Here is a 23,126-nt window from a genome sequence, read left to right on the forward strand (position 1 = left end):
TACGCGTGCGATCTACTCTGCTTAGAGCACTACATGTACCGCCCTGGCTGCCTGTCCTAGTCCCATCCCCTACATCATGGTCCGTGCTGGCTTCAACACACTCTCGCTCGTGCTCATCTTGGTGGCGTTTGTGTTCCTCCTCCTTGCCACCATCTCCACTCCCGTGGTCCAGTCGTTCTCGTTGGCCTCCACCGACACCCATAAGTACGGCATCTTTGGCTACTGCTTCTCGTCGCGAAACTCATGCCTCAAGGCCAGCTACCCCTACTCGCTCGACGATGCCCATGACTCCACCTCCAACTGGTTGTTGCTGTCGTCCTCAAGGGAGACCCTTGCCAAGGTGTTCATTGTGGCGCCCATCGCGCTTGGGCTCAACTTCTTCACGCTTGCCGTGATTGTGGCCACCCACTTCAACTCCAAGGCCATTGCGTTGTTTGCCATTGTGTTGAACATCATCTCGTTTATCGCCACCACCATCGTGGCCATCATCGTGGTGTTGGTGTTCTACCCCAACCTTAACTGGACCGGCTGGATTCTCATTGGTGCCGCTGCTGCCAACCTCATCTCCTTGGTGTCGTTGTTCCTCTCGTTGACCTTCAACAGCGACTCCAACGACGACATCCACAGCAACGAGAGCATCGACAGATACGTCACAGGTGCCGACTCGGAAAAGCAAGGATTCTCCTCCAACTTCGCTGGCCCTGCTTCAATCAGCAACATCCCTCCCCCCAATCCTACCAACTACGACACCTCCAGCTCCTACAGCAAGGACTTTGAATCGAAGGCTTCCAACCCTTACAACAGATCCCAGACCACAAATTTCCAGGTGACTCCCCACCAGCAAAGAGCCGCCTATGGAACCAACCCTCCTCCACAGCCCCAGGGGTTCAAGCTGTACGACAAGGCTACCCACAGCAGCAATTCCTCGGTCTACAACGACGCCATCCAGACTGCAAATGACTTCACTCACCCAGGTAACCAGTATCCTCCATCGACCTCTTCGTACTACGATAAAAACTCCATCAGGTCGCCTATCGATCCAAATGTCAACATTGTGGATACTCTTCACAATCCAATTCTGGTCAAGAGAGACGTGGCTCCCAACTTGGTAGCCAGCTCCGCTGGTGTTCAACAGCCATCCAACTTATCTTACCCACGCAATCATGTTAGAGATAGTGGTGTCGAACCCGTGTATCCAATGAATCACTCCAGTGTTTTCGAACACCATCCAGAAGTTGAGGGTCATAAACCATTTACTGAAATGGATGACTTTGAATTGGAAGATTATGGTGATGATGAAAGAGTTCCTCTTAACAATTGCCACAATGGTCAACAAGTGGGCACTAGTGGTAACGAATCTGATGCGGACTCAGATTTCACCTCTGTTTCTCAAAGAGCGCCTAATCCAAGCTACGGGGCCCAGCAAGGTTACTACCCAGTTGCTCAAGCCCCACACTCTCAACAATTCCAACAGAATCAACAATTCCATCAACAGCCATCCCAACAATACTACAAACCAGTCCAACAAAATACTGCTTACGGTGGATTCCAGCCACAACCACAAATCAACCAACCTGCAAGACAATCTGTTTCAGACAATGCCTTGGCTAATAATCCAGATTTTAACGTCGGTGGCCCTCGCCCTGCGAAGCGTAGAGTTCAGCAAGGATTTGTTCCTGTGGCCAACAGGTATAACAAATCTGCTGCTTCTTCTTCCATGATGGGTAGAGGTGGTGCCAGAAGTGGACCTTATGGCGTGATCTAAATGACTGGTGACTTTATAGAATTTCAGGTGGTTCAATGTCTTGGTAACGTTTACTTCTTTTTGTTATTTTTCGATGTCCATTTTAAGGTAGTATTTCTGTCTGGTTACGATTCTACTAAGACTATATAGTTACATATTGTAAATTGAATCAGCAGGCCTGCCTGATCATGTAGTTATACAGCCACTATTAAGTGTACCATATGAAAAGTTCACCTCAACACTATAACAAGTCTATCTCGGATCCATGCTCTTGTATTTCCTCTTGTGGCTTTTCTAGAGAAGGTCGAGATTCAGCCGGTGCTGGTTTCTCTATTACCTTAGTAGTCCCATGAGGCTTCACCAATACTAAGATGAATAATGCAAATACCACTAAACACAACAAAAATATGATTTTACATTTTGTGGTTCTCTTTTGGTACCCTTGAGCTTTCACTAACTCTTTATCCGATTGCTTTAAATCTTGGACTGTGTTTTGTAAGTTGTAGTCAATTCTATCCAATAAGGTACCCTGGTCGATGATTAATGACTCCATTTCCTTGAAGATTGTCGAAATCTCTAAAATTCCCATAGCTAAGTTTGAGATTTCCTTTTCCCTCTGTCTTAGCAAATTGGAATCTGAAGAAACTTGGGTTTGTTGCAATACTTGTTTAGAATAATCTTCGATTTGTGAAGTCTTCCCTTCCTCTTCTTCGAGCAAAGTTGTGTCGATAGTGGATGAGTTCCCGAGTAAGGTATCCATTTCATCCTCATCATCCCTGAGAAACTTGATGTAATTATTTTGTAAATTCCTGAATATTAGAGAATTATCCTGAATTTTCGTTGCATAATTCTTCTTAAAACTGCTCAAGATCTCGAGATCATTCTCAGTATAATCCAACTTCAACTTTTGGTGATTCTTTCCTAGATATTCATACTTTTTGATGAGTACGTAGCATTGCTCGAATGTCTTCAATATATTGTAATTCAAGTCTTCGATTCTTCTTTCTAACTCCTTCTTATCTGATTTGCTTACTATAATAAGCTTCTTATACATGGAGTTCAATTCGTTCACTTGCTGTTTGATGGACGACAAGTGTGAGTCAAGTTCTCCAGCAATATCAAAGAGTGAAGGGATCACTGGTTTCATTTCAATTGAGCCATCTGGGCCTACTTGGTCTTTATATCTGGCGGGCCTCCTCCTTGACTCCATCAATGTTTCTTCTTCCTCGACCAAACTGTCGAATCTAGTTTCTGCCGTAAGCCTATCATTCCTGGGCACGGTCCTTCGATAAGATAGGAATAGGTTCGTTCTGTCTCTAAACATCTTACTGGGTATAGGAGTAACACGTAGGTGATTTCTGTGTCATTAAAGTCCATCATGTGACTTCCGATCACGCGACCTAATATTGCTTACAGGGTTGGATTGTGTTGGAACGTACGTCCTAAGCGACATTATGGCGCGACATCATAATTCTAACGACATTATGAGAAACGCGACATTGATGAAATACGACATAAAATTCCGCTNTAGCAAAGTTGAAAATAAGACGAGCTTACATCATGATGTTAACAGGACAACAACCATTGTCATTCATACGGCAAAAGCTTAAGATGAAACANGCCAAGACAGAATGAACGAATCCAGCTGGGCAATTACCAAAAAGAACGAAAGTAATCGCTCAACTGAAAACAGAGACGGAAAGAACGGGTGAAAATACTCCCGTACGGATCCGATCAAAGAGATTAAAATTAGTATAAATTAAGCAGTAAATCCCAGAGATTAATGGGTGTGCCGAATAGTATTAGATTGTGTGTTACAATATTATTAAATAAATATTTACATATAATAGTCTTCTTCTCAAAGAGCAAAAGTACACCTGCACACAGAATCTAAATTCTAACAGATTGCAACCACCACTACAATGTACTATCGTGAATCCAAACGTGTATAACTATTTTTTATCTTTTCTATTTAAGAAATGGAGGTTCAAACTGGAACCTGATTTAGAAGGCGCATGTCCCCCAAGTGCCGCATTTCTATCGGATGCACTGCTGGATGGTTTAGTAACACTTTGACGAGGTAAAATCGAATGGAGATGCGCAGGAACATCGTGTGTTTTTGTGTGTGGGGATGGTGATACTGGGGTTGATGAGGTTAATGGAGTCATCGAAAATGTGGCAGAACCTCCTGAATTTTGTATGTGGACTGGAAATGCCGAACTGTTTCCCGGAGGACTTCCCACTAAGTTTGTAGTACTGTTGCTGTTACTATTACTAGTACTGCTGCTTTTGCTTCCACTTACGCTTCTCTTGGAGGAGGTTCTAGAAAGATTGGCGAGGTTGGTTGAAGAAACATTTCTTGAGTGAGATGGAGATGATCCGTTTGATGAGTTTCTGGATGAGCCCAAATTACGCAAACTCAAGGAACTGGAGCCTCTTGAAAGCAACTTATTCTTGCTGCTAGTAGGCGCACTGCTACTTTGGTTGTGCATCTCTTCGAATCGTCTGTTTAACTCTGCCAAGTTAACATTGGATCCCGGTAACGGTGGTTCATATGCGGGTGAAAGAGTATCATCAGGTTCACTTCTGATAGCTTGAGAGTACGATGGAACTTGGCTCAATTTGCTGGAATTCAACTCAGAATTAACTCTGGAGAGATGATGAGGTGGAGTTTGCAGGCCAGGTGACATCAAACCGTTATTGAAACTAGTACCGTTTTGACTATGATGCTGAGTAAAGTAACTGGGAGCTTGACCAGAATACGAAGAAGACATCACTGGTCTACCTCTAGTAAGATAATCTCCTTGTGTAGCTTCAGGCGCAGTGCTTGCGGCCTCTCCATCAAGATTGAACACGGGCCTATCTCCTGAAATTCCTCTTGGTGTTGAAGGAATGGAAATTCCATTTGGAGTAAGTTGCTCGGCACTTTCTTGTGCCTGTCTTTGCAAACTCAATTGTCTCAAGTTTTCAGTCAATTGGTTAGTGTCAATTGGAGACATTGAGAAATGTTGCAGAACATCACTTCTATTATTACTGTAAATGTTGTTTCTTGGTGTGGCAGTTCCTGAACTGATTGGGGATTCGATCGGGGACACATCTGACCAAAGCCTGTCATATATGTGCTTCTCATACAATGGTGGAGCCATCAAACCACTGAAAGATGACACTGATCCATTATTAGATCTTCTCAACTCGCCACTATTGGCTTGCTGCTCGGCTAGTTGGCTCAAACTGGTGTTACTCGTACTGTGCATGTCTGTGGAGAAAAGCAACTCTTCGTCTTGATTGTTTTCAGTTTCGTGTTTAGTCTTATCCTCTAAGGAAGCTGCATCTGTGTCATCTTCATACTTTGCACTGATAGTGACAAAAGGAGAAATAAACAATTGAATGGGTAAGGAAGCACGAAGTTCCGAAACATGCCCATCTGGGTTAACCAATCCAATGGTAAACTTGATCTTATGTCTCACCTTGACATGCTGAGCAACATCGCAGTCTTGGGTACACTTTGACAAACTAGCTGGAAGTCTCAAGAAGGTGTCAACCTCCCATTTGTCCATCTGGAAGTTAGGGTCAGATTCATCGGGTTCAGCGATAGCCTTCTCGCATACCACTCTTTCACCATTGTGCGGAGGACCGATGTAGCCGATGTACGTGTAAAACTCTACCAATTGGATCTTAATCTTGCCTAGCTTGAGGCCCTTTAATAATGGCACCAACATGAAACTAATGGGAGTCCCTGAACCAATGGCAATTGCCTTGGATGGAACATTCAACGAGTATTCCACTTTGTTGGGCCAAGTGTTGTCAACAGCTACTGTTTCGGATAACTCGACCGAGTCTGTTGTCAAGGTTCTGATCACACGAAGGTGCTTTTTGGCAACCATGTTGTTGTGGAACTTACCTCTGTCAATGGTGGCTTCGAGACGGTACACAAGGGAAGCTCCAGGCAAGCCTTCGATGGATTCGGGCATGTTTCCTGGAAGTATGGCACTGAAGGGAACTTCGTAGTTGCCTGGTGCGAGAACTGTGTTCTGGGCACTTGTTTTGGAGGCAGACAAGCTTGTGGAGGAGTCGTTATGGGCGAGGTTGGAATGGGACGACGAGAGACTGAAAGATGAAAGATGGGAAAGGTTGCTGGATGACTTGGATCTGAGGGAATGGCCCAAGTTCTTGAGCGAAGCAGACGAGTGGTTCCTGCTCAACGAGGTGCTGGATGGACCACCCAGCTGCTCCTGCAAGGTGCTGAGGTACTGGCTGAGGGTCTTGGAATCCCAAAAGTACTCGTAGACGGTCTTGTCAAACCGATTTGGTTTTGGAAACGTCCCCTTGGGAGTCTGGAAGTGGTCAGTCCAGTTCAAACGCAACGTAGAGTACAACCGCAAAGACAACCGTTTGATGTTTAGAGGCTCGTTCAACGATAACACGATCTTGCCTGCTAGGAGTGCCGAAGCGGCATCGTGCTCGTTGCCCTTGAGGACCAACACATCGTGGTCGAGGTATTGGAACCGGATATCGAACAACGAAGCTGTCTTAGCAGAGGATTGCTTCTTGGGCATGCCGGACTAGGGAAGAAGGCTGGGGTCTGGGAAATAGGTGGTGTTGTGGAATGAGATGGGGCGGGTGGCCGAGTGCTGGAATACTCCGATTACAAACGGAGCCGAGACTTGTTTTTGATCGCTGGATCGAGGGCGTCACTAAGTACAGTTTAAGGCCAAGTGCGAGTGGTGGGGGCTCAGGCTTTTGACAGCACTGGGCGAAAGGATCGGAGTTCAACAATAGGAGTGGGCGCAACGATCTACTGGTGGTGGTAGGGATGGATAGAGCCAACTCGAGCCATCGGTGGCAGGGTGATAGCAGTCGTGACTAAGGGATGACTCGTCCCAAAAGGGGTATCCATGCGGAAGCCGCATGGACCAGAGGGAAAGTCCGGATAAACTCATCTCTCGGATTATTTATGGTGTTGGGTGCCACTGGCACTATATGCGGTGCTGGGGGCCAGTGGCTCCAACTGGGGTCACCCGTCGAGCCACACAACGACGTGTTACTCCCAGATACAGTGCTGAAAGCCTGTGGCCATACAGCGATTCTACGCAGTCAGCGGTGGTATTCACTCCGACGATGGCTCCGTGGTTCTGCCGTCAGGGTACATTTCCCAACTGGGCCCAAAAAATCCCGCCTTATTGTTCGTTCCAAGGTGGGTGCGCAAAAGTCTAGTTGGAGGAGGACGAGATGCCAATGCTGACAACACCAATGATATTATGTCACGTGCAAGAGTGGCTGGGAGTGCTCCAGCCATCGAAGTCGAATACCCGTATAGGGAATCAAAATAGGTGGCCAATAGCCTATTTTTACCTCCCAGCCTGGCCCATATGATTCACGCGAAAAACTGCTGAAATCATAAATTTTACAAAATTTCAAAATGAACAATAATTGACGGTGACTTTTGTGTAATGGAAGCTCTTATCACTGGAACATGCCTCACTTCTGTGGTACTGATAGTGATACACCTATGACCAGCACAAGACCCCCCGAGGCAGGTTTACACGATAGAAGGATGGTCTAGTCACTTATTATGTAGCAGAAGCACGCTGGTTGCACGAGTAAGCATCGCCTATTTGATGATACTGTTTGGAGCTCGAGGCAAAAGCAATGCTACCCCCAAAGTGTCAAATGGGACCGAGGGCATTTTCGGCAATCGTAGTAGTAGTATGGCCAATATCCACCTGATGTAGGGTGCTACCATAGAGAACAAGCCAGCAGCGAACAATCAGATCATCCATTCAGATCCAAACGGGAAACCGGGGTTTACGATTGGGGCCAAAAGTACATTTCACAAAAGCTAAAATTGTAGAAAGAAGGGTTTTGGGCACAACCGTACGTCAGGGGCAGTCCATTAGCACCACGAACGGGTCATCACCATGGTGGATACGAGTTGGTCTTCGGGCACCACGACGTGCAAGCGTCTGTGCATGGTATGTCGGGCGGACTGTGGGCAACTGGTCACTTCTCCAGGAAAGCTGGATGACGGGTTCGCACCCACCAGGGTGGTAGGAATTTAACTTCAATTACAACCGAAATAGTGTCGTCTGCGAAAGGAGGCTGACAGACTAAATTTCGTCTCACATGCCCCCACAGTATCCGTTGTCGGGTGCTAGCAACGCCAGGTTTGGCAAAGTAAGTGGCCTGAGGTTTCGGGCACCTCTGATCTGCTGGCTGTTGTCTAGACGAGAGCCTATTTTGAGACGAGAATGTGGATCTTCCTCGGTTGTTGTAGCCAGAGGAAACTAAGCTTTCACACCTCCAATGGTTATATTGGGCAAATGGGGAACAGTGCTGGATTAGTGTGATTTCGAAACATCAAGCGTCATCATTTTGGCCAGCACGAATCGTGGGAGAGCACCCACAGGGCAATGCCAGGCACGATGGAGGGGATGCAAGGCATGACGTCGTGTTAGAGATTCGAGGTTTTCCTGGTTGTTCGCAGTCGCTGGACTGATGTGTAACATTCCTCCGCGTGGCACGCACCGACACAATGTGAGATCTGGGGAGGCATGCCGCACAATTGTAGCGAATGGCACCCACAGCTGGCGTGACAATAGCCAGATCGTAGAGGTCTCGTAGTGGTCATCTCCACCCACAGAGGGCTCACGGGTACCTTGAGGGGGCTTTGGGGTGTGATCGCCAGCTGGGTGAAGCCGGCCCTTGGGTGCCTGGCGGTACCTCATCGACCCAATGATATTTTCGGGTACCTGAAGGCGATGGGCTAGACCATCGGCAAAAGTTGGCAGGGCAGACCTGGCTAGTGCCCAACCAGGCGTAGCCAGCGCCCGGGGGGGCCCAAACGGTGCTGGAGCAAGCACCAGCCAGACCGGGAATCGGTGCGCAGAAGCCGTAACACGTGACTCACCTGTCGCAAGCGGCATGAGCCAGCCTTCTCGGGTGCAAAAATAATTTTAGACCAGGTTTTGGATCCCCAGAAGGAATATCGCTGGCGTTGTGAGGCTCCCACATGCGCGTGTTATCTGGAGCTATTGTTTGGATTACTGGCTTCTGCACCTCGGCCTGCCCTATTCAGTGGCTGGTAATGCACAATGTAGCGTCTCTGGCTGTTATATGCTGCATGTACATTAGCGAGCACACCTGGGGGAAGGGTTCCAAAGCAGAAAATACTGGTGGCTTGGACCGATATATATATCATCGAAACCCCTGATTATCCTTCCCCATCCAAGAGTGACACTGGCTCTATTCTTGGCCTTATTTGCGAGCCGGTCACATTGTGGAACACTGAACCTACCATCCCACCCTAGCCCGTCCTTTGGCCCTTGCATGTTTCTTCACTTCTTCCCTAATTCATTCATTGCATCGTTTTTATTCGTATCTTTCTAGCATCTCCCCGTCATGAATTACAATAATACGCAACCGTTGCCCTATGCTTCCAACATCGACAACAAGATATACGAATACAACCCCTTCATGGAGGACGACTGCTTGGCCTCGTCCTCGCCCTTGGTCACATCCTCGCCCAAGCGTGCCAAGTCGGTGTCCTCCCTGCGCAAAGTGTCGTCACAGTCGTTGTCGGCGTCCTTAAGTGTCAAGAAGCCTTTGCAAAGATCCATCAGCTACAAATATCCCAAGAGAAATGTCAGGCTACCTCCATTGGCCTCCAACTTGGACAGAATATGCACATCTAACTTCTATGAGCTGGAGTTCTCGTTCAGTTCTGGGTACGTCAGCAACAGCTCCAATTCCACAACTGACAACTCCGACTTGGAATCGTTGCCAGACCTCACCGAAGACGATGGCACCCCCACCACCACCCCCCTCAAAAGACGTCCCTCCATCAAAAGCTGCTTCTTCCAGGACCCCATCCAGCCCAAAAAACTATTATTCACAAACCCCTCTGCATTATTACCATCTACCCCCCTTAGCTCTGCTTCGCCATCCATATTCGACATCCCCGAATTGGTGCATAAAATAGTCGAATATGCTTCCTTACAAAATACTGTCATTCCACAAGAGTCAACCCCCGTCAGACGAAAGCCATTGTCGTACAACCACGCCATGTTGATCCATGGCAACAAAGAGCAGGCAGAAAGCGCGTTGCTGCAAAAACAGTACCAGTCAGAGAAGCCAGGCTCCTGCAACGGAGTGCTCTTCAACTGCCTCCAGGTCAACAAGTTGTTCTACCAGGTGACCATGGAGGTCTTGAGCAAGAACTTTTTCTTCAGCGATGAGATCCAGTTCAGCAAGCTCGCAGCATCTATCTCCACACGCACCTGCCAGCTCAAGTTGAAGCCCACCTCGTTCGTGCTCCACAAGTTGTTCATGTTGAAGCAAAGCGCCATCGACATGATCAAGGACCACATTGACTTCAGCGACTTGGAGTGGTTGGAGCTCTACATGTGTCCCAAGCTCTACCCCACCATCGAGTTCTTCCAGCTGGGAGGACACAGGTTGAAGAAGTTGATCATCACCGGCTCCAAGGTTATCGACGACGAATTTCTCATCATGGTCAGCAAGCACTGTCCCAACCTCGAAGTTTTGGACATCCGAGCCTGTGAGTTGGTGTCGGACAGCGGAGTGTACCAGATTGCAAAAAACTGTCGCAAACTCACCAACATCAATTTTGGCCGCAAACAGCGAGGCCACCTCATCACCGACAGCAGCTTGTCGATTCTCATCAGCAACAACCGTGGCTTGGTGACGGTGGGGTTGGCAGGGTGCCACGTGAGCGATCGTGCCGTGTGGGACTTGGCGGTGCACTGCAGCGGCAGTCTCCAGCGGTTGTCATTGAACAACTGTCCCTACATCACCAACCAGTCAATTCCGTTGATCTTGACGCGCCCCAACATCAATTACCCCACGTCATACTTCCAGAACTTGTCGGTGTTGGAGTTGCGGTTCGATGTGCAGATCACCAACTGGCAGCCCATCATCGAGTTCAAGAGGAGGCAGGAGTATCGTGGCATCTCCATTCTCATTGAGGTGTGCGAGACGTTGATGGTGCGAATGAGACAGCACGAGTTGGAGATGGACAGAGCCATCTCGCAGCGCATCTTCCGGGACATCTTGGACTGGGTCAACGATGCCAACGATGGCGATCTTCTGTATCACCAGCTTCTCGAGTCGCGGAGAGCCGTATCTAATGTATAGAGTTAGTACAAGGAGCTGCAACAACCGTAGGCTGGAAAGAGCAGGAAAGGGCGTAGGTGCTGAGTAGAGTAATCTTGAGATGTGCTTCGAAATGTCCTCGGACTACTAGAGCCTAGCACATAAATAGATGGGGAGGGGCGGGAGAGAAATGTACTTACTATTGATTCGTATTGAAAACTCGATGAATCAACAGATGTGAATCTACTCTTGCTCGTTCTGTAGCTACAACAACCGTAGAGACCCAAGGTAGACTGGGGCGGAGGAGTCGCTCCAGTAAAATATGTTCTACTAAATGTCCCGTTCTGGAGCCACTATTGATCAGAGACTCCAGCACTTCAAGTGGCCAGTGAAACTAGCACTCAAATGGGAAAATTGCCAGGAATTCACACAGCAGTTTGGGGCATGCGGAATTTCCCAGCAATCTGGGGCCTCGTAATTCCCAGCAATTTGACATGCGGAGCCCCTCCCCCTAACCCACCATTTCAAGTAGGCCTGCTGGGTCCTACTGTAAGTCACCCATCAATTGTCCTGCCATTTGTGGTCTACGGTCTGTTGGGGCTACCCTGTTGGGCAGTCCACGTGAGCAGTAAATATACCCAACGCGGAAGTGCCAGCTGTCAGTAGCCAGCTGGCACGACGATCGTTGCACTCGTCACCAGGAACTGCCACCCGAGGCCCTTCCGATTCCGTATTGTCAGTGCCGTGCCGTACGGGGGCCTCCAGCCAATGCCCACTCGCCCTGCTGCCTCTGCCGTGCTACGCCTGCTTCCGCCTCGTACCCACTTGCTACCCCTGCCAGGTGCAGATCGGTTCCCGCTAAAAAAGAAAACCGCGGGGCCGTCTCGCACTGGAAAATGCCACCACCGAAAAAGACCAGCGAGAGATGTGGCAGTGGAGTCGCTCCCAGAGGGTCCTCCCGTAGGTCGTCTCACAGGTCGTCTCATAAGTCCTCCCGTAGCTCTTCTCTCATATCCCTACACCACGCTTACGCCTTCCTCCACGCGTCCCCACTGTCCTCTCCCACGCCTGGCTTGCACGCTCGGCTCCTGCACGCCAAATGTTTACTGCCGTAATTGTTGATCCAGTGACCTCCTGTACACAGCAAGGGCCCTCCTACCGTAACCTGCAACTTGGCCCCATCACTATGCCTGGATGTGGGATCTTTTATTTTGCTTATTTAGCCTGTTGGATTTCTGCCGCTTGGCTTAGTTGCGCCTGCCTTGCTTATATTTGCCCACCTCCCACCTTCTGGTGTTTGTCCCCATGACTTCTCCACTGGCGGTTTCCATGCCTCAGACTGTCACTGGCCCTGCTTCTGCGCATGGTGCCAAATGCAGCACTTGCGACCCCCATCCAGCCACACTAGCGGCTCCCAACAAGGCCTACTGTCCTGACCCGTCCGTAATAGCCACCACCAACCTCAACCTCAGTCGCTTGGGCCCTCCCGCCCGCGACTTGCGCTCGAGCCTACTCCACAAACAGGACTCATTCTCCAGCATCGCCAAATTTACCCGTGGCGACTCGTCACACAGCTCGTTGTCCCACCAGCCGTCCAAACTCGACCTCATTGACGACACCACTTTGACGTCGCTTCCGTTGCCACCACCATTGAAGCCCAAGTCCCGGGGCTCTGGGTCGGGCTCTGGGTCTGGATCTTCAAGCCTCCCTGGCGACAATGAACCGCCAACACCCGCGCTTGACCTGAAACCGCTCTTGTCCTCCATCACCATGTGCAACGGTGCGGAGGCCGAGGTCGACGAGACCTTTGAAAGCGAGCTCTTCGAGGACGATGAGGACGACGACCACCACGACCCCATAGTGTTGATTGAAGACTACATGGCCAAACAGAAGGCTCGCCCCAACCATAACGAAACCCCAGCATGTAACAATACCATCAGCCCCAGGATATCGACAGGCATTCAGGACCTGTCGATCTCTGGCATTAATTCCATTCCTGATTTTAACGACGACGACGAACTCACCTTGATCAATAAAAAGAGGTCCTTGGCTACCTTCAAACAACGCATTCTCAACAACTCCTTACATCTCTCGAAATCCGTCCAAGAACTAGGCCACGACCTCGACAGCCTATCCGACGTATCCACGTTCACTTCCACCTGCAATGGCGACACCCTCAACAACATACTGGCCAGCAATCATACCCACTTCAACTCCAGCACCTCTTTACTCCATTCCAAGCCGAAGAACAAGAGAACGTTCTCGAACGATTTTGTTTCCAGACCGTTACTCAATTACTCCAAGTCGGAGAACTTGGAGGAGATCTTTGGAAAGATCCCGGGCTCAGATCTCTTGAAGCATTGCGAGCTTTGTGAAAAGCCTTTGTATGAGATAAGCTCCATCATCAACAACAATAAGAAGTTGAAGAAGTCCAAAAACCGTACTTCTGCTGAAGATTCCAATAAGGTCAACCAGGTCTACAATGAATTTATTTGTGGCGAGTGTGTTGAAACTTACGAGGAATTTTTCAACGAGTTGTATCAGGACCAAATGACATCTCCACAAAGCTCAAGCAATGGATTATCAAAGGAATCCACTACTGTCGATCATCCTATGGAATCCTGCGCTTCTGAGTCTACAAAAGTCGACTCGATGAAGAACGAAAAATTGCTAACTATATTCCAATCTATCCAAAACAAATACGACAAGAAGCAGCAGATGGGCAACATCGCATCGAAGAGATCTTTCTATCACAAGACCCCAACGTACAAGCGCATCAGCAGGGCGCCATTTTCCGAGAACTTGATGAGCCGTCTCAACTACTTAAACAGCTTGCCTGAAGGCTACACATACAGCAACGAGTCGGAAAACAAGAGCCCAGGCGCTGGGTTTGGATTGGGTTTTGGGATCAAACCCAATAACCCGAAGAACGGTGCTCCCATTCAAACTGGCACCTCCAAAAAGACCATAGACTTAGACTGGATTCGCAGTTTACAATCAAAATTGAGGTGGACCTGGGGATTCAATGGTTTGGCACGTAGAAACTCATTGGAATCCGATAGATAGCACCCCACCTGTATAGTCATATTTGTACAATAATTATTTGCATTAAACACCCCAACTCCACTACTAAAATCTGTACTTCAGGCTGTTCTGAGAGTTTCCTGACACCAGCCTCAGACTGCATCCATACCCCATGCAACACCACCCTCCAAAAGTCTAAGTAACTACCCATCCTGACTACCATACTACCAACCACCCAAAATAGACACGTGACCAGACTTCTTGGTATGACCGCAGCAACACTGACCCAACACCGAGCTCGGCTGCGGATCCTGCACCGGGGCGCGGACCAATCATTTACCTCTGGAATAAGCTTATGTCAGACTCTCACTAATAGCTGGGGATGTGAGGGTCGTGCCCCTAAACCTAATCACTATTGTTACAAATATTTATGGCACAAGAAATCACCAGTTAGGTATCGAAAGTGAAGTGGCCATATAACTAAGCAACATTTATTATCTATTAAGAGGACCACATTCAGGCTATATTTCTAGAGAAGCAACTTAGACAACGTCACCCATACAACACTACACATCATCCATTCCTAATGATAGCAAGGAGACAATTGTTGGTTAACATAACCAATGCTAACAGAAGATACATATCGAATGAAGCCACCAAAGAAGGCTCCAAAAGGTTCATGCAAACCATACCGACCTCGTCGCTGGGCAAGAACACATTCTACTCGGGGTTGAACTACGCAATCAGCAACAACAGTAGCTCCAACTCACCAGAGGGCACCGGCAGCTCCAAGTGGTCCAAGCACTCGTTGAACTTCCCTCGTGAGCCAGAATCTAACACCCAAACTGCCGCAACTACCAGGAGATCTAGAACCTCCAGATTCTCTAACAGATCATTGAAGGGATTGTCTACCGAGTCTACCGAAAGCTCCGAATCACAAAAGGATTCAGTTAGTGTCACTGGACCCTCCACAGAATCTAGTGCCCCTATCCCAAACGTGCAGTCCACCCCAGAGCCAAAGGCTTCCGAAGTACAATCCACACAATCCGCAAAACCAAAAAAGAGAAGAACTTTGCGTCCCAGAAAAGCATTGATCACCTTGACCCCAAATGCTGTGGAGCACTTGCGTGGTTTATTGAATCAGCCCCAACCCAAATTGATCAGAATCGGTGTGCAAAATAGAGGATGTTCAGGCTTGACTTACAATCTTGAATACGTAGACGCACCAGGTAAATTCGACGAACTTATTGAACAAGACGATGTCAAGGTCTTGATTGACTCCAAGGCATTGTTCTCTATTGTTGGTTCTGAAATGGACTGGTTGGATGACAAGTTGTCCTCCAGATTCATCTTCAAGAATCCAAACTCAAAGGGTACTTGCGGTTGCGGTGAATCCTTTATGGTATGAATCGTTCTTATAATACCCTCGTCATATTTGCATGCATTTATATGCCTTTAATAATTCTAGTCGCATAATAAACTTAAATATCAATAATAGTAGTCGTGGATTGAATCTTATGTATATTATTTACAGTCAGATGGCACTGCCACCTAGACTACTCAATCTTTCTGCATTCAAAGTAGGTGGCGTCAATGTCATCAGGTAAAGAGCAGAAGTACTCCAATTTTTGCATAGTCTTGAATAACTCAATTGAATTAACTCCGAGTTTCAAGCACGTCTTTCCTCCATTGGTATCACTGGTACAGATGATACTCTGTTTGATATTCTTTTCTCCATCAATGATGTAGAGGTTTTTAGGCTTGTCTCTAACAAACCCAGAAACGGTCTCCTCCAAGGAGCTGCTGGTTAAGTCGACATTTTGAATATCCAAAGGTCTCTCATGGTCTTGGGTTATTTGCTCTAATGTAGTTGAGATATCAGATTGGGTTTTATCGAACCCTTGGTTTCCAGCACCCAAACCCACTGAATGATGCGACCTCTGCTCGATCTGATTGGGGCCCAACGAATCCGATGGGGCGTTTGTAGACTTTGAGAACGGTAACCAACCCATGATGTGAAGTGCTAGTGGAGTGGAGATATATTATATTCAGTTGCCCTCAAGTTTTCAGCCAATTCACCAGGAGCATATGCAGGAGGCAAGGAACTGGCAATGTTCAGGTTTATAGATACCAGCTATAAGCATAAGTTGTGGTACTCGTTGAATCTCATAAGAGTGGTCTCGTACTGCTTGAACCCTATGTAATTCATAGGTACCTTGCTCTTGAAACCTTTTCCAGTCTTTGAGCGTTCCATAAACTCATCGTAACGAAGCAATTCTTTGTTCAACTTGCCTATCCATTCATAGTTGAAATCGTACTTGATCTCGTCCGGCTTCTGATACTCCATTTCCAAGATGGTTGATAAGATTTTCGACTCGGTGGTGTCGGTGTTAGTCCTTTGAATGTCCTCATAAAAGAGGATTTCATCATTGTCAAACTCGTCCGTTTTCTTGACAGTAGCATTGAAAATAAACACCAAGGTATTGCTGAGCCTTTTGGACATGTCGTCCTCCGTCAATTCAGATGTTGTCTCTCCCTTCAATAAGATTTCCCTTCTGGTAAAGAATGAGACGTTTCGGAAGCTTCTCCGTAGAATGTTCTGGTATTTGTTTGTGCTGATGGCATTGCCTCGTCCTACCAAGTTCCGCAACTTGTAGAAGTGTTTGTAGAACATCAATAATTGCCTCCTAAAGGATGCATGGGCCATCTCTTGTTGGATCTGGGATTGCGGAATCAATACCGATTTGCTCAAAATTGCCTGCCCATTCCGTATCGAAACTTTCGGTATGTGCACCATAGTTTGCTAGAGGAATTCTAGACGGTATTCTGAGTCCGACCTGTGCTAAGACTTGCCCTTGATTGGTGATGATCTTATCTGGTTTCGATCTCAATTTTTCGTACTCCGATTTACAGCCATTGCGCGAGCACCATGGAGAGGTTGTGTGTTCAAAAGGGTGACGACTACGCCTGCTTAGAGTATCTGTGGCTTAGCAGCGGCAAGGTTGAAGAGATGAGTTTGGTGATCCCAAGCCATGGCTTCCAAGTATGTCTAGTGAATATCATTTGCACCAAGTTCTAACAATAGGTGAACCTCAGTATTCATTTGAACGGGCGCAAAATATCGGGCACATGTTACAATTCGTTGCTAGAGAAGGTAGGCTATTGCTTTGCTAGATCACCAGTGTGGACTTCCATGGGCTATGAGCTGTCCTTATCCGTCGATAATTGCATTTGTTTGAACTTAGGCTGCCGGATATTCACGCCACTACTCGATGAGTTGATTCCAGCCACAAATGATCCCGGAACCGCACAAGTCAGAACCTTACAACGGTTCTCGATCAGCCTCCATTACTATACGGACTCCCAAGAGTTACACTTGGACGGGTTGTTGCAAGCTTTTGAATATTTGCTCCGTTCTTGGGCTGTGAATATGGAGTACAAGTTCCCGTTGATATTTTCCTACTACGGAAGACAGTTTTTCAGGCTCAACTACAACTGCATCTGCAAGACCATTGACGAATTATTCGACCCTCAAGTTGACACCAAAAACCCGAAGGCGAACGCTGACAAATACACCACTCTCATCCACTGCCTATTGAAATTGCAGCGAAACGTCATGACCGAATTCAACATACTAAACGTCTTGAAAGAGCTCGATCAGTCAAGTTCTAGGCGATGCGCAGTTAAGAATGCAGTTGATTACTCATCAGTCATTAGCATTAAAACATTCGTTTACCAGTTGACGTTTTTGAAGCAAGTCGACTCGACCTTCTGCGATCAGGGTCTTTAGCCTTTATTTGAAATTCCTTAATGACGTCGCATTACCTGTTCAAAAATATGTGGCTGGGGGAGGCTCATCCTTTTTCGTGGGGGATCTTAAGGAAGGTCCTTCCGCGTGGGGTCACGTGTAACCTAATGGGTTGGAGAAATTGTCCCAAAATTAATCCGAAGGTATAAATATTGAGTGAATTGCCACAGTCAAATCATCAACTACAAAATGTCCTCCAGAAACCTTAACTTAGCAGTCGTCGGTACCGGTATTTTTGCCACCGATGAACATTTGCCAAACATCCAAAAAATCGACAACTTGACCCCAGTTGCTGCATACAACAGAACTAGAGCAAAGGCTGAAGCTTTCGCTGAAAAGGCCAACATCGATAAGGCTAATGTCTACGATTCCTTGGAAGAAGTCTTCTCCAACGACAAGATTGACTTCGTCGATGCTTTGTTACCAGTCCAACACAACTTAGATGTGGTTAAGTTGGCTGTGCAGCACAAGAAGCCATTGGCCTTCGAAAAGCCAATTGCTGCCAACTTGTCCCAAGCTAAGGAAATTGTTCAATTAGCCAGATCTTCCGATGTGCCCATCGCCGTTTTGGAGAACTGGTCTTTCCGTAAGGCTACCAAGATCTTGAAGGAAGAAATCATTCCAAAGATCGGTGATATCATCTCCTTCACTTACAATGGCACTGGTGCTTTTGATGAAGGTAACAAATACTCCAACACCAGCTGGAGAGTGAAGCCAGAACACATTGGTGGATACTTGAGTGATGGTGGTGTCCATCAATTGGCCTTGTTGACCGATGTCTTGGGACCAGTCGAATCTATTTCCGCCTTCACCAAGCAAGTCAGAGAACAAAGTGGTGATGTTGACATCTTATTCTCTACTGTTCAATTAAAGAGCAAGGCTATTGGTACTTTCACCTACGGTTCTGCTTTCGGAGCCACTGATAAGAACTCCTTTTTCACCATTTTTGGTACCAACGGTTCTATCGTTTACAACTTTTCTCCACACTTGGCCAAGCCAACCATCACCTACCAAACTGGTTCAAGCAAGCAATCTGCTTCTGAAAAGGTTGTGATCGAAGTTGATGAAGTCAACACTACCTTCGAAGAATTCACCAACTTTGCTGCTGCTGTTGAAGCTAATGACAAGTCTTTGGTTGTTGTCACCCCAGAAAAGGCTTTCCACCATTTGGCTATCGTTGATGCTGCCCTCCAAAGTTCTAAGAACAACGGTTCTAATGTCAAGGTTGAATTGCCTTGAGTCTACGTATTAATTTTATGTTCATCGCTCTTGTTTAGTTATACAGACATGATAAGTAAACTACTTCTATAATTCGTCCATCAATAACTGTGTAGTGGTTTGAATTGCCTGGGTAACGTCAAGGTCCATGACAAATTCCTTGTCGAAATCAACTGACGAAATCATCTCGATTGATGCAGTCAACACTGTACTTGCGATTTCACTAACAGTAGAAGAGGGAGATGCTTCTGCAACTTGTGTTGTGCCAAAAATCCAGTTGAATATGCGGAATACTTTGAAGAAGGACCATAATAAGATTCTGACAGGAGTCCTCAAGACTCTTCTCCATATCACCCAGGCACAGCAAAACATGAAAAATCCTAAACTAAGGTAAATTCTATTCCGATCTGACTTGTCTTGCTTCTCAATGAATTTGACAATTTGTTTCGATTTATTGAGTAAGTCTGCAAACCTGACATAGTCTTCATTTAATTTGTGAAGATCCTTGGTCTGTTGATCGAGCGAGTCCAAGTTTAGTTCACTCTGTAAAACTGTGCTGGACATTAATTCCCTTGTTGCTTGCAATGAGGAAGTAATCTTCTTGTTGTGTGATAATATTTGTTGGTCGGTCGATGCATTTGATTCCTCTTTCTTGGAAGAGCTTCTGTCACCAAAGAGTTCGTCTCTGGCATTTTCGAGTGATTGTTTGTCCTGTCTCTTATTCAAGCCGTACTTCTCTAAAGTCCGTTTGTGTTCTGCTTCGATGTTCAAGTCATTGGCCTGTATTTGGAGGGATCGTACCTTTATTTTTAAGGATGATAATTTGGATTCATATAGCTCAAACTCTGCCAATTGGTCTCTCCCGCCTCTTTTGAGCCTATTCTTTAGTATAGTAAGATACTCCTTGTATTGAACTAGAATGTCATTCACTCTTCTGGTGATCTTGCTTTGCTCGAGCTTTACTTCATCGATCGAGCTTCCTTGGTTGACGGTAAGAAGTTCTTCTAGAAGCTCGTACACTTGCCCCTGGAGAAGGTCTAGTTTGGCGTAAGACATTGATGTTCAATTGTATGGACAGTTGTTAAGTTGGTTGGTAAATAAAATTCGTGCGAAACACCAATACAGATTATTCACTATTGATTGCAAAAGGCTGATGAGTTTGAATGAAGAAAAGCCAACAGGAACTGTGGATGTTGCCACTGGTTCGAAAGACCATGAACCAGCAACATCCAAGTCGAAAAAGTCAAAAAAGTCCAAGAAGAAATCCATGGACCCATCGAAACTTACACCAGAGTATATCGAAGAACAGAGACGATTAAGAAACCTTAGAAAGGAGGCCAAAGCACAAGAGCTCAGAGACCAAGGTATAGAGCCTGAAGGTGAAGAGAAAGAAAAGCTCTTTATAGCAAGGCTGTTAGCCCCTATACATCACGAAACGAAAGAAGTGAATGGTTTCCCAATTAAAATCATGACATATAACGTCTTAGCCCAAGCATTGATCAGAAGGAAGTTGTTTCCTACGAATGGACCAGCGCTTAAATGGGGTTATAGATCGAGGGCGTTATTGGCTGAGCTCAAACATTATGGTGCAGACATTATGTGTTTGCAAGAGTTGGATTACATCCAATACAATTCTTTCTGGAAGAAGGAATTTGAAAAGTTAGGCTACAGCTCCAAGTATTATAGATCAAACGTCAAGAACCACGGCTTGGCTATTGTTTACAGAGAAAACTTCTTTATTTGCAAACATCAAAGCTTCATCAACTACGACTCTGAAAGAACACCGGAAAACGAGCAAGTCCAATTGCCTATTCCAAGAACAATAACCCAGAATGTGGGCTTCATGTGCTACCTTGAGTTTCATCCGTCACTTCTCCAAAAGCATCCTCATTTATCTGAAAAGAATGGTTTGATTATTGGAACCACCCATTTGTTCTGGCACCCCTTCGGCACCTTTGAAAGAGCAAGACAGACTTACTTAGTCTTATACAAGTTCAAGGCATTCAGGGAAACCTTGACCAAAATCTTGGGCAATTCCAAAGGCTTCTACAACTTCTTTGCTGGTGACATGAACAGTCAACCTTTTGATAGCCCTTACTTGGCAATTACTTCCAAGCCTGTGACATTCAAGGGCAGAGCAAGTACGGTCATCTCATGTTCTTTATCTTACCAATATTCCAAAAATAGAGGGACTGTAGAAGGTGCAGATGAAGACGACGATGATGAAGACGAAGAAGGCGGAAATGTTGAGAAGTTTGGCAAGGATCAACCAAGGGACCCTGTTCCTGATCATTTTGAGCCAACTGAGGACCAACTCAAACTTGCGAAGCAAATGGAAGACGTACACAATGCCCTCGATATGAGAGCAATCTCGTTGTATTCAGTGGGATACAACAAGGTACATCCCGAGAACTCCGGATTAGATAACGATAGAAATGAGCCAAGTTTTTCCAATTGGGCACATACTTGGAGAGGATTACTAGATTATATCTTTGTGGTTTCTTCTTGGGACTTGAAGCAAGATTTCTCCGAAAGGCCAGACACTTTAGAAGAACTTGAACAGCAAAATGTCAGATTGGTAGGCTTGCTTAAATTACCTTTGCCACAGGAAATGGGTCCCGAGCCATCTGGACAGCCGCGTATTGGCCAATATCCATCTGATCACCTTTGTTTGATGGCCGAAGTAGAGTTGATATAGATTACGATAGTCCAATTCGAAATATATCATTTTATCATTTATTAACCTAAAACTCGTCACTGCAGAACTAAACCTTTATTTTTCTAACATGGTATCCACCAAATCTTCCAAGGGGCCATAATCCTTTTGACTTATCAACAGGAATTCATTTGCAAACAAAACGTAGTGCTTGAGAGAGGTATTCAAATGACTTTGCAACCCCAACTCACTGATTTCATGGAAGTGATGACAATAGATGTGGGCATATATTCTGAAGAGTCTTTTGAAAATGGTCTTGACCAAGGTTGGGAATTGCTGGGGAAATGGAGCCCCTATCTTCGCTGGAAAGATGTTGTCATTATCAAAAAATCCCTGGACCCAGTTCATTAAATTTTCGATGTATTCACAGGCAGGTAATGACACTGGTCTTTTAGGCAGTGACACTGCTCCGTTGGCTCCGTTGCTGGAGGATTCTTGCCATAAATACTCGTATTCCTCAGTAGCTATCATCCTGGGACAAGTGGTTGGAGAGCAGAATTCAGTAATTGCTCCGTAAAGCATGTTAATTTGGTTGTAAAAATCAACAACGTGGATTGCTAACCATTCGTTGATATCCTCATCTTGTGGAAGTTTCACTGCTTGGATCAACGCATTATCGGATCCCAAGGTCTGTTCAGCATAGTTCCTTATGTCTTTGTGGGTAGACACGGCTTGCCCGCCGTTTCCGTTGTTAAGATGTATCGTCTGGTATGGCTGATTCAAGTCGTTTTGTTGATATGAGGTGGTAGGAAAGGCAGAGCTCGAGACTGGTTGTGGGCTAGATATTGGCGATGTTTGCTTGAGTTTGAATCCTCGGGTAGTCCTCAAAGAGTGAGTGTTGAAGTTCTGGAAGAGCGTCATGGTGTGATGCGTTCTTGTGACGTGGAAGAGGTGCTATGGACTTGTTTGAAGATTGAAGATAGACCCGATCTAATGTCTTTTGGATTTAATTGTGTCTGCGACTGTATACTTATTACCTGATTTGGAGTGTGCGAAATGACCCAAAGTGGAGGCGAGCAACCGCAGATAAGTTTTGACACCAGCAGGCATGCTAGGCAGAAATAGCCGCAATAAATAGCTTGTAGAGATGTTGGAACTGTGAGTTGGACTACTGTATCCTTTTGGATTGGCCCCCATAACTTTTCTTCGACAAAAATTGTTTTCATTGACATAATGCCAGCAAGCCTCCTGAACCAAACGGCTGCGAATTCCTGAAATCTACATTGAGGTGCAAATGCTTCTGTCGGACAGTGTACTATCTCCAAGCACTTTCTGAGTGATCTTTTGCCCCCTTCACCATCGTCAAGCCCACCTTCCACCACGTTGGGCATTCTGGTCTTCACTATACCTCTCATGCTAGAAGCCGTGGATGTGTCAACTAGCACACAATGCTGAACTCATCGAGGAATCACCGAGAAATCTAAGTATTGACTCCAATCCCGTGATTTCCATAGTATGGTCACATTGATATTCTTGAGAACATGTGAATTTGCTTTTACATCTAT

At 46.3% G+C, this 23,126-nt stretch overlaps 12 protein-coding genes across 12 annotated transcripts; 7 read left to right on the forward strand and 5 right to left on the reverse strand.

The window, feature by feature from the left end:
• Positions 1-76: 76 nt before the first annotated feature.
• On the forward strand, positions 77-1,765 carry SRD1 (Srd1p; the record flags this gene model as incomplete). The annotated part of the gene is made up of 2 exons (XM_020210328.1): positions 77-974; positions 1,092-1,765. The coding sequence occupies 2 exons, from the start codon at positions 77-79 to the stop codon at positions 1,763-1,765; spliced, it is 1,572 nt and encodes a 523-aa protein (XP_020063232.1).
• Positions 1,766-1,985: 220 nt separating this feature from the next.
• ROD1 (Rod1p) lies at positions 1,986-6,300 on the reverse strand (the record flags this gene model as incomplete). The annotated part of the gene is made up of 2 exons (XM_020211137.1): positions 1,986-2,995; positions 3,966-6,300. 2 exons carry the CDS (start codon positions 6,298-6,300, stop codon positions 1,986-1,988), a joined length of 3,345 nt encoding a protein of 1,114 aa, XP_020063233.1.
• Positions 6,301-9,487: 3,187 nt separating this feature from the next.
• On the forward strand, positions 9,488-10,879 carry AMN1 (Amn1p; the record flags this gene model as incomplete). The annotated part of the gene is made up of 1 exon (XM_020208684.1): positions 9,488-10,879. A coding segment is annotated over one exon (1,392 nt), but the record flags the coding sequence as incomplete, so codon positions are not given.
• A 1,281-nt stretch (positions 10,880-12,160) lies between these two features.
• On the forward strand, positions 12,161-13,921 carry CANTADRAFT_91544 (uncharacterized protein; the record flags this gene model as incomplete). Its single annotated transcript, XM_020211833.1, has 1 exon — positions 12,161-13,921. The coding sequence occupies one exon, from the start codon at positions 12,161-12,163 to the stop codon at positions 13,919-13,921; it is 1,761 nt and encodes a 586-aa protein (XP_020063235.1).
• Positions 13,922-14,289: 368 nt separating this feature from the next.
• Positions 14,290-15,385, forward strand: ISA1 (Fe-binding Fe/S cluster assembly protein). The gene has a single exon (XM_020207976.1). The coding sequence runs from the start codon at positions 14,466-14,468 to the stop codon at positions 15,285-15,287; it is 822 nt and encodes a 273-aa protein (XP_020063236.1). The 5' UTR covers positions 14,290-14,465; the 3' UTR covers positions 15,288-15,385.
• A 50-nt stretch (positions 15,386-15,435) lies between these two features.
• On the reverse strand, positions 15,436-15,891 carry CANTADRAFT_7571 (uncharacterized protein; the record flags this gene model as incomplete). The annotated part of the gene is made up of 1 exon (XM_020211138.1): positions 15,436-15,891. One exon carries the CDS (start codon positions 15,889-15,891, stop codon positions 15,436-15,438), a length of 456 nt encoding a protein of 151 aa, XP_020063237.1.
• Positions 15,892-16,013: 122 nt separating this feature from the next.
• CANTADRAFT_54913 (uncharacterized protein) lies at positions 16,014-16,586 on the reverse strand (the record flags this gene model as incomplete). The annotated part of the gene is made up of 1 exon (XM_020210381.1): positions 16,014-16,586. The coding sequence occupies one exon, from the start codon at positions 16,584-16,586 to the stop codon at positions 16,014-16,016; it is 573 nt and encodes a 190-aa protein (XP_020063238.1).
• Positions 16,587-16,808: 222 nt separating this feature from the next.
• CANTADRAFT_23221 (uncharacterized protein) lies at positions 16,809-17,669 on the forward strand (the record flags this gene model as incomplete). Its single annotated transcript, XM_020206933.1, has 2 exons — positions 16,809-16,922; positions 16,965-17,669. The coding sequence occupies 2 exons, from the start codon at positions 16,809-16,811 to the stop codon at positions 17,667-17,669; spliced, it is 819 nt and encodes a 272-aa protein (XP_020063239.1).
• A 207-nt stretch (positions 17,670-17,876) lies between these two features.
• On the forward strand, positions 17,877-18,926 carry CANTADRAFT_91548 (uncharacterized protein; the record flags this gene model as incomplete). Its single annotated transcript, XM_020211834.1, has 1 exon — positions 17,877-18,926. The coding sequence occupies one exon, from the start codon at positions 17,877-17,879 to the stop codon at positions 18,924-18,926; it is 1,050 nt and encodes a 349-aa protein (XP_020063240.1).
• Positions 18,927-18,992: 66 nt separating this feature from the next.
• On the reverse strand, positions 18,993-19,961 carry SEC20 (Sec20p; the record flags this gene model as incomplete). The annotated part of the gene is made up of 1 exon (XM_020210419.1): positions 18,993-19,961. One exon carries the CDS (start codon positions 19,959-19,961, stop codon positions 18,993-18,995), a length of 969 nt encoding a protein of 322 aa, XP_020063241.1.
• Positions 19,962-20,172: 211 nt separating this feature from the next.
• CANTADRAFT_54319 (RNA exonuclease) lies at positions 20,173-21,603 on the forward strand (the record flags this gene model as incomplete). Its single annotated transcript, XM_020210312.1, has 1 exon — positions 20,173-21,603. The coding sequence occupies one exon, from the start codon at positions 20,173-20,175 to the stop codon at positions 21,601-21,603; it is 1,431 nt and encodes a 476-aa protein (XP_020063242.1).
• Positions 21,604-21,678: 75 nt separating this feature from the next.
• Positions 21,679-22,482, reverse strand: MOB1 (Mob1p; the record flags this gene model as incomplete). Its single annotated transcript, XM_020211139.1, has 1 exon — positions 21,679-22,482. One exon carries the CDS (start codon positions 22,480-22,482, stop codon positions 21,679-21,681), a length of 804 nt encoding a protein of 267 aa, XP_020063243.1.
• Positions 22,483-23,126: the final 644 nt, after the last annotated feature.

Source organism: Suhomyces tanzawaensis (assembly GCF_001661415.1).
Source record: "Suhomyces tanzawaensis NRRL Y-17324 unplaced genomic scaffold CANTAscaffold_6, whole genome shotgun sequence".
NCBI classification, from domain to species: Eukaryota; Fungi; Ascomycota; class Pichiomycetes; order Serinales; family Debaryomycetaceae; genus Suhomyces; species Suhomyces tanzawaensis.

Bases quoted from the DNA above. Each gene is read 5' to 3' on its own strand.
- ISA1 (XM_020207976.1), top strand. From the start codon at position 14,466: ATGATAGCAAGGAGACAATTGTTGGTTAACATAACCAATGCTAACAGA.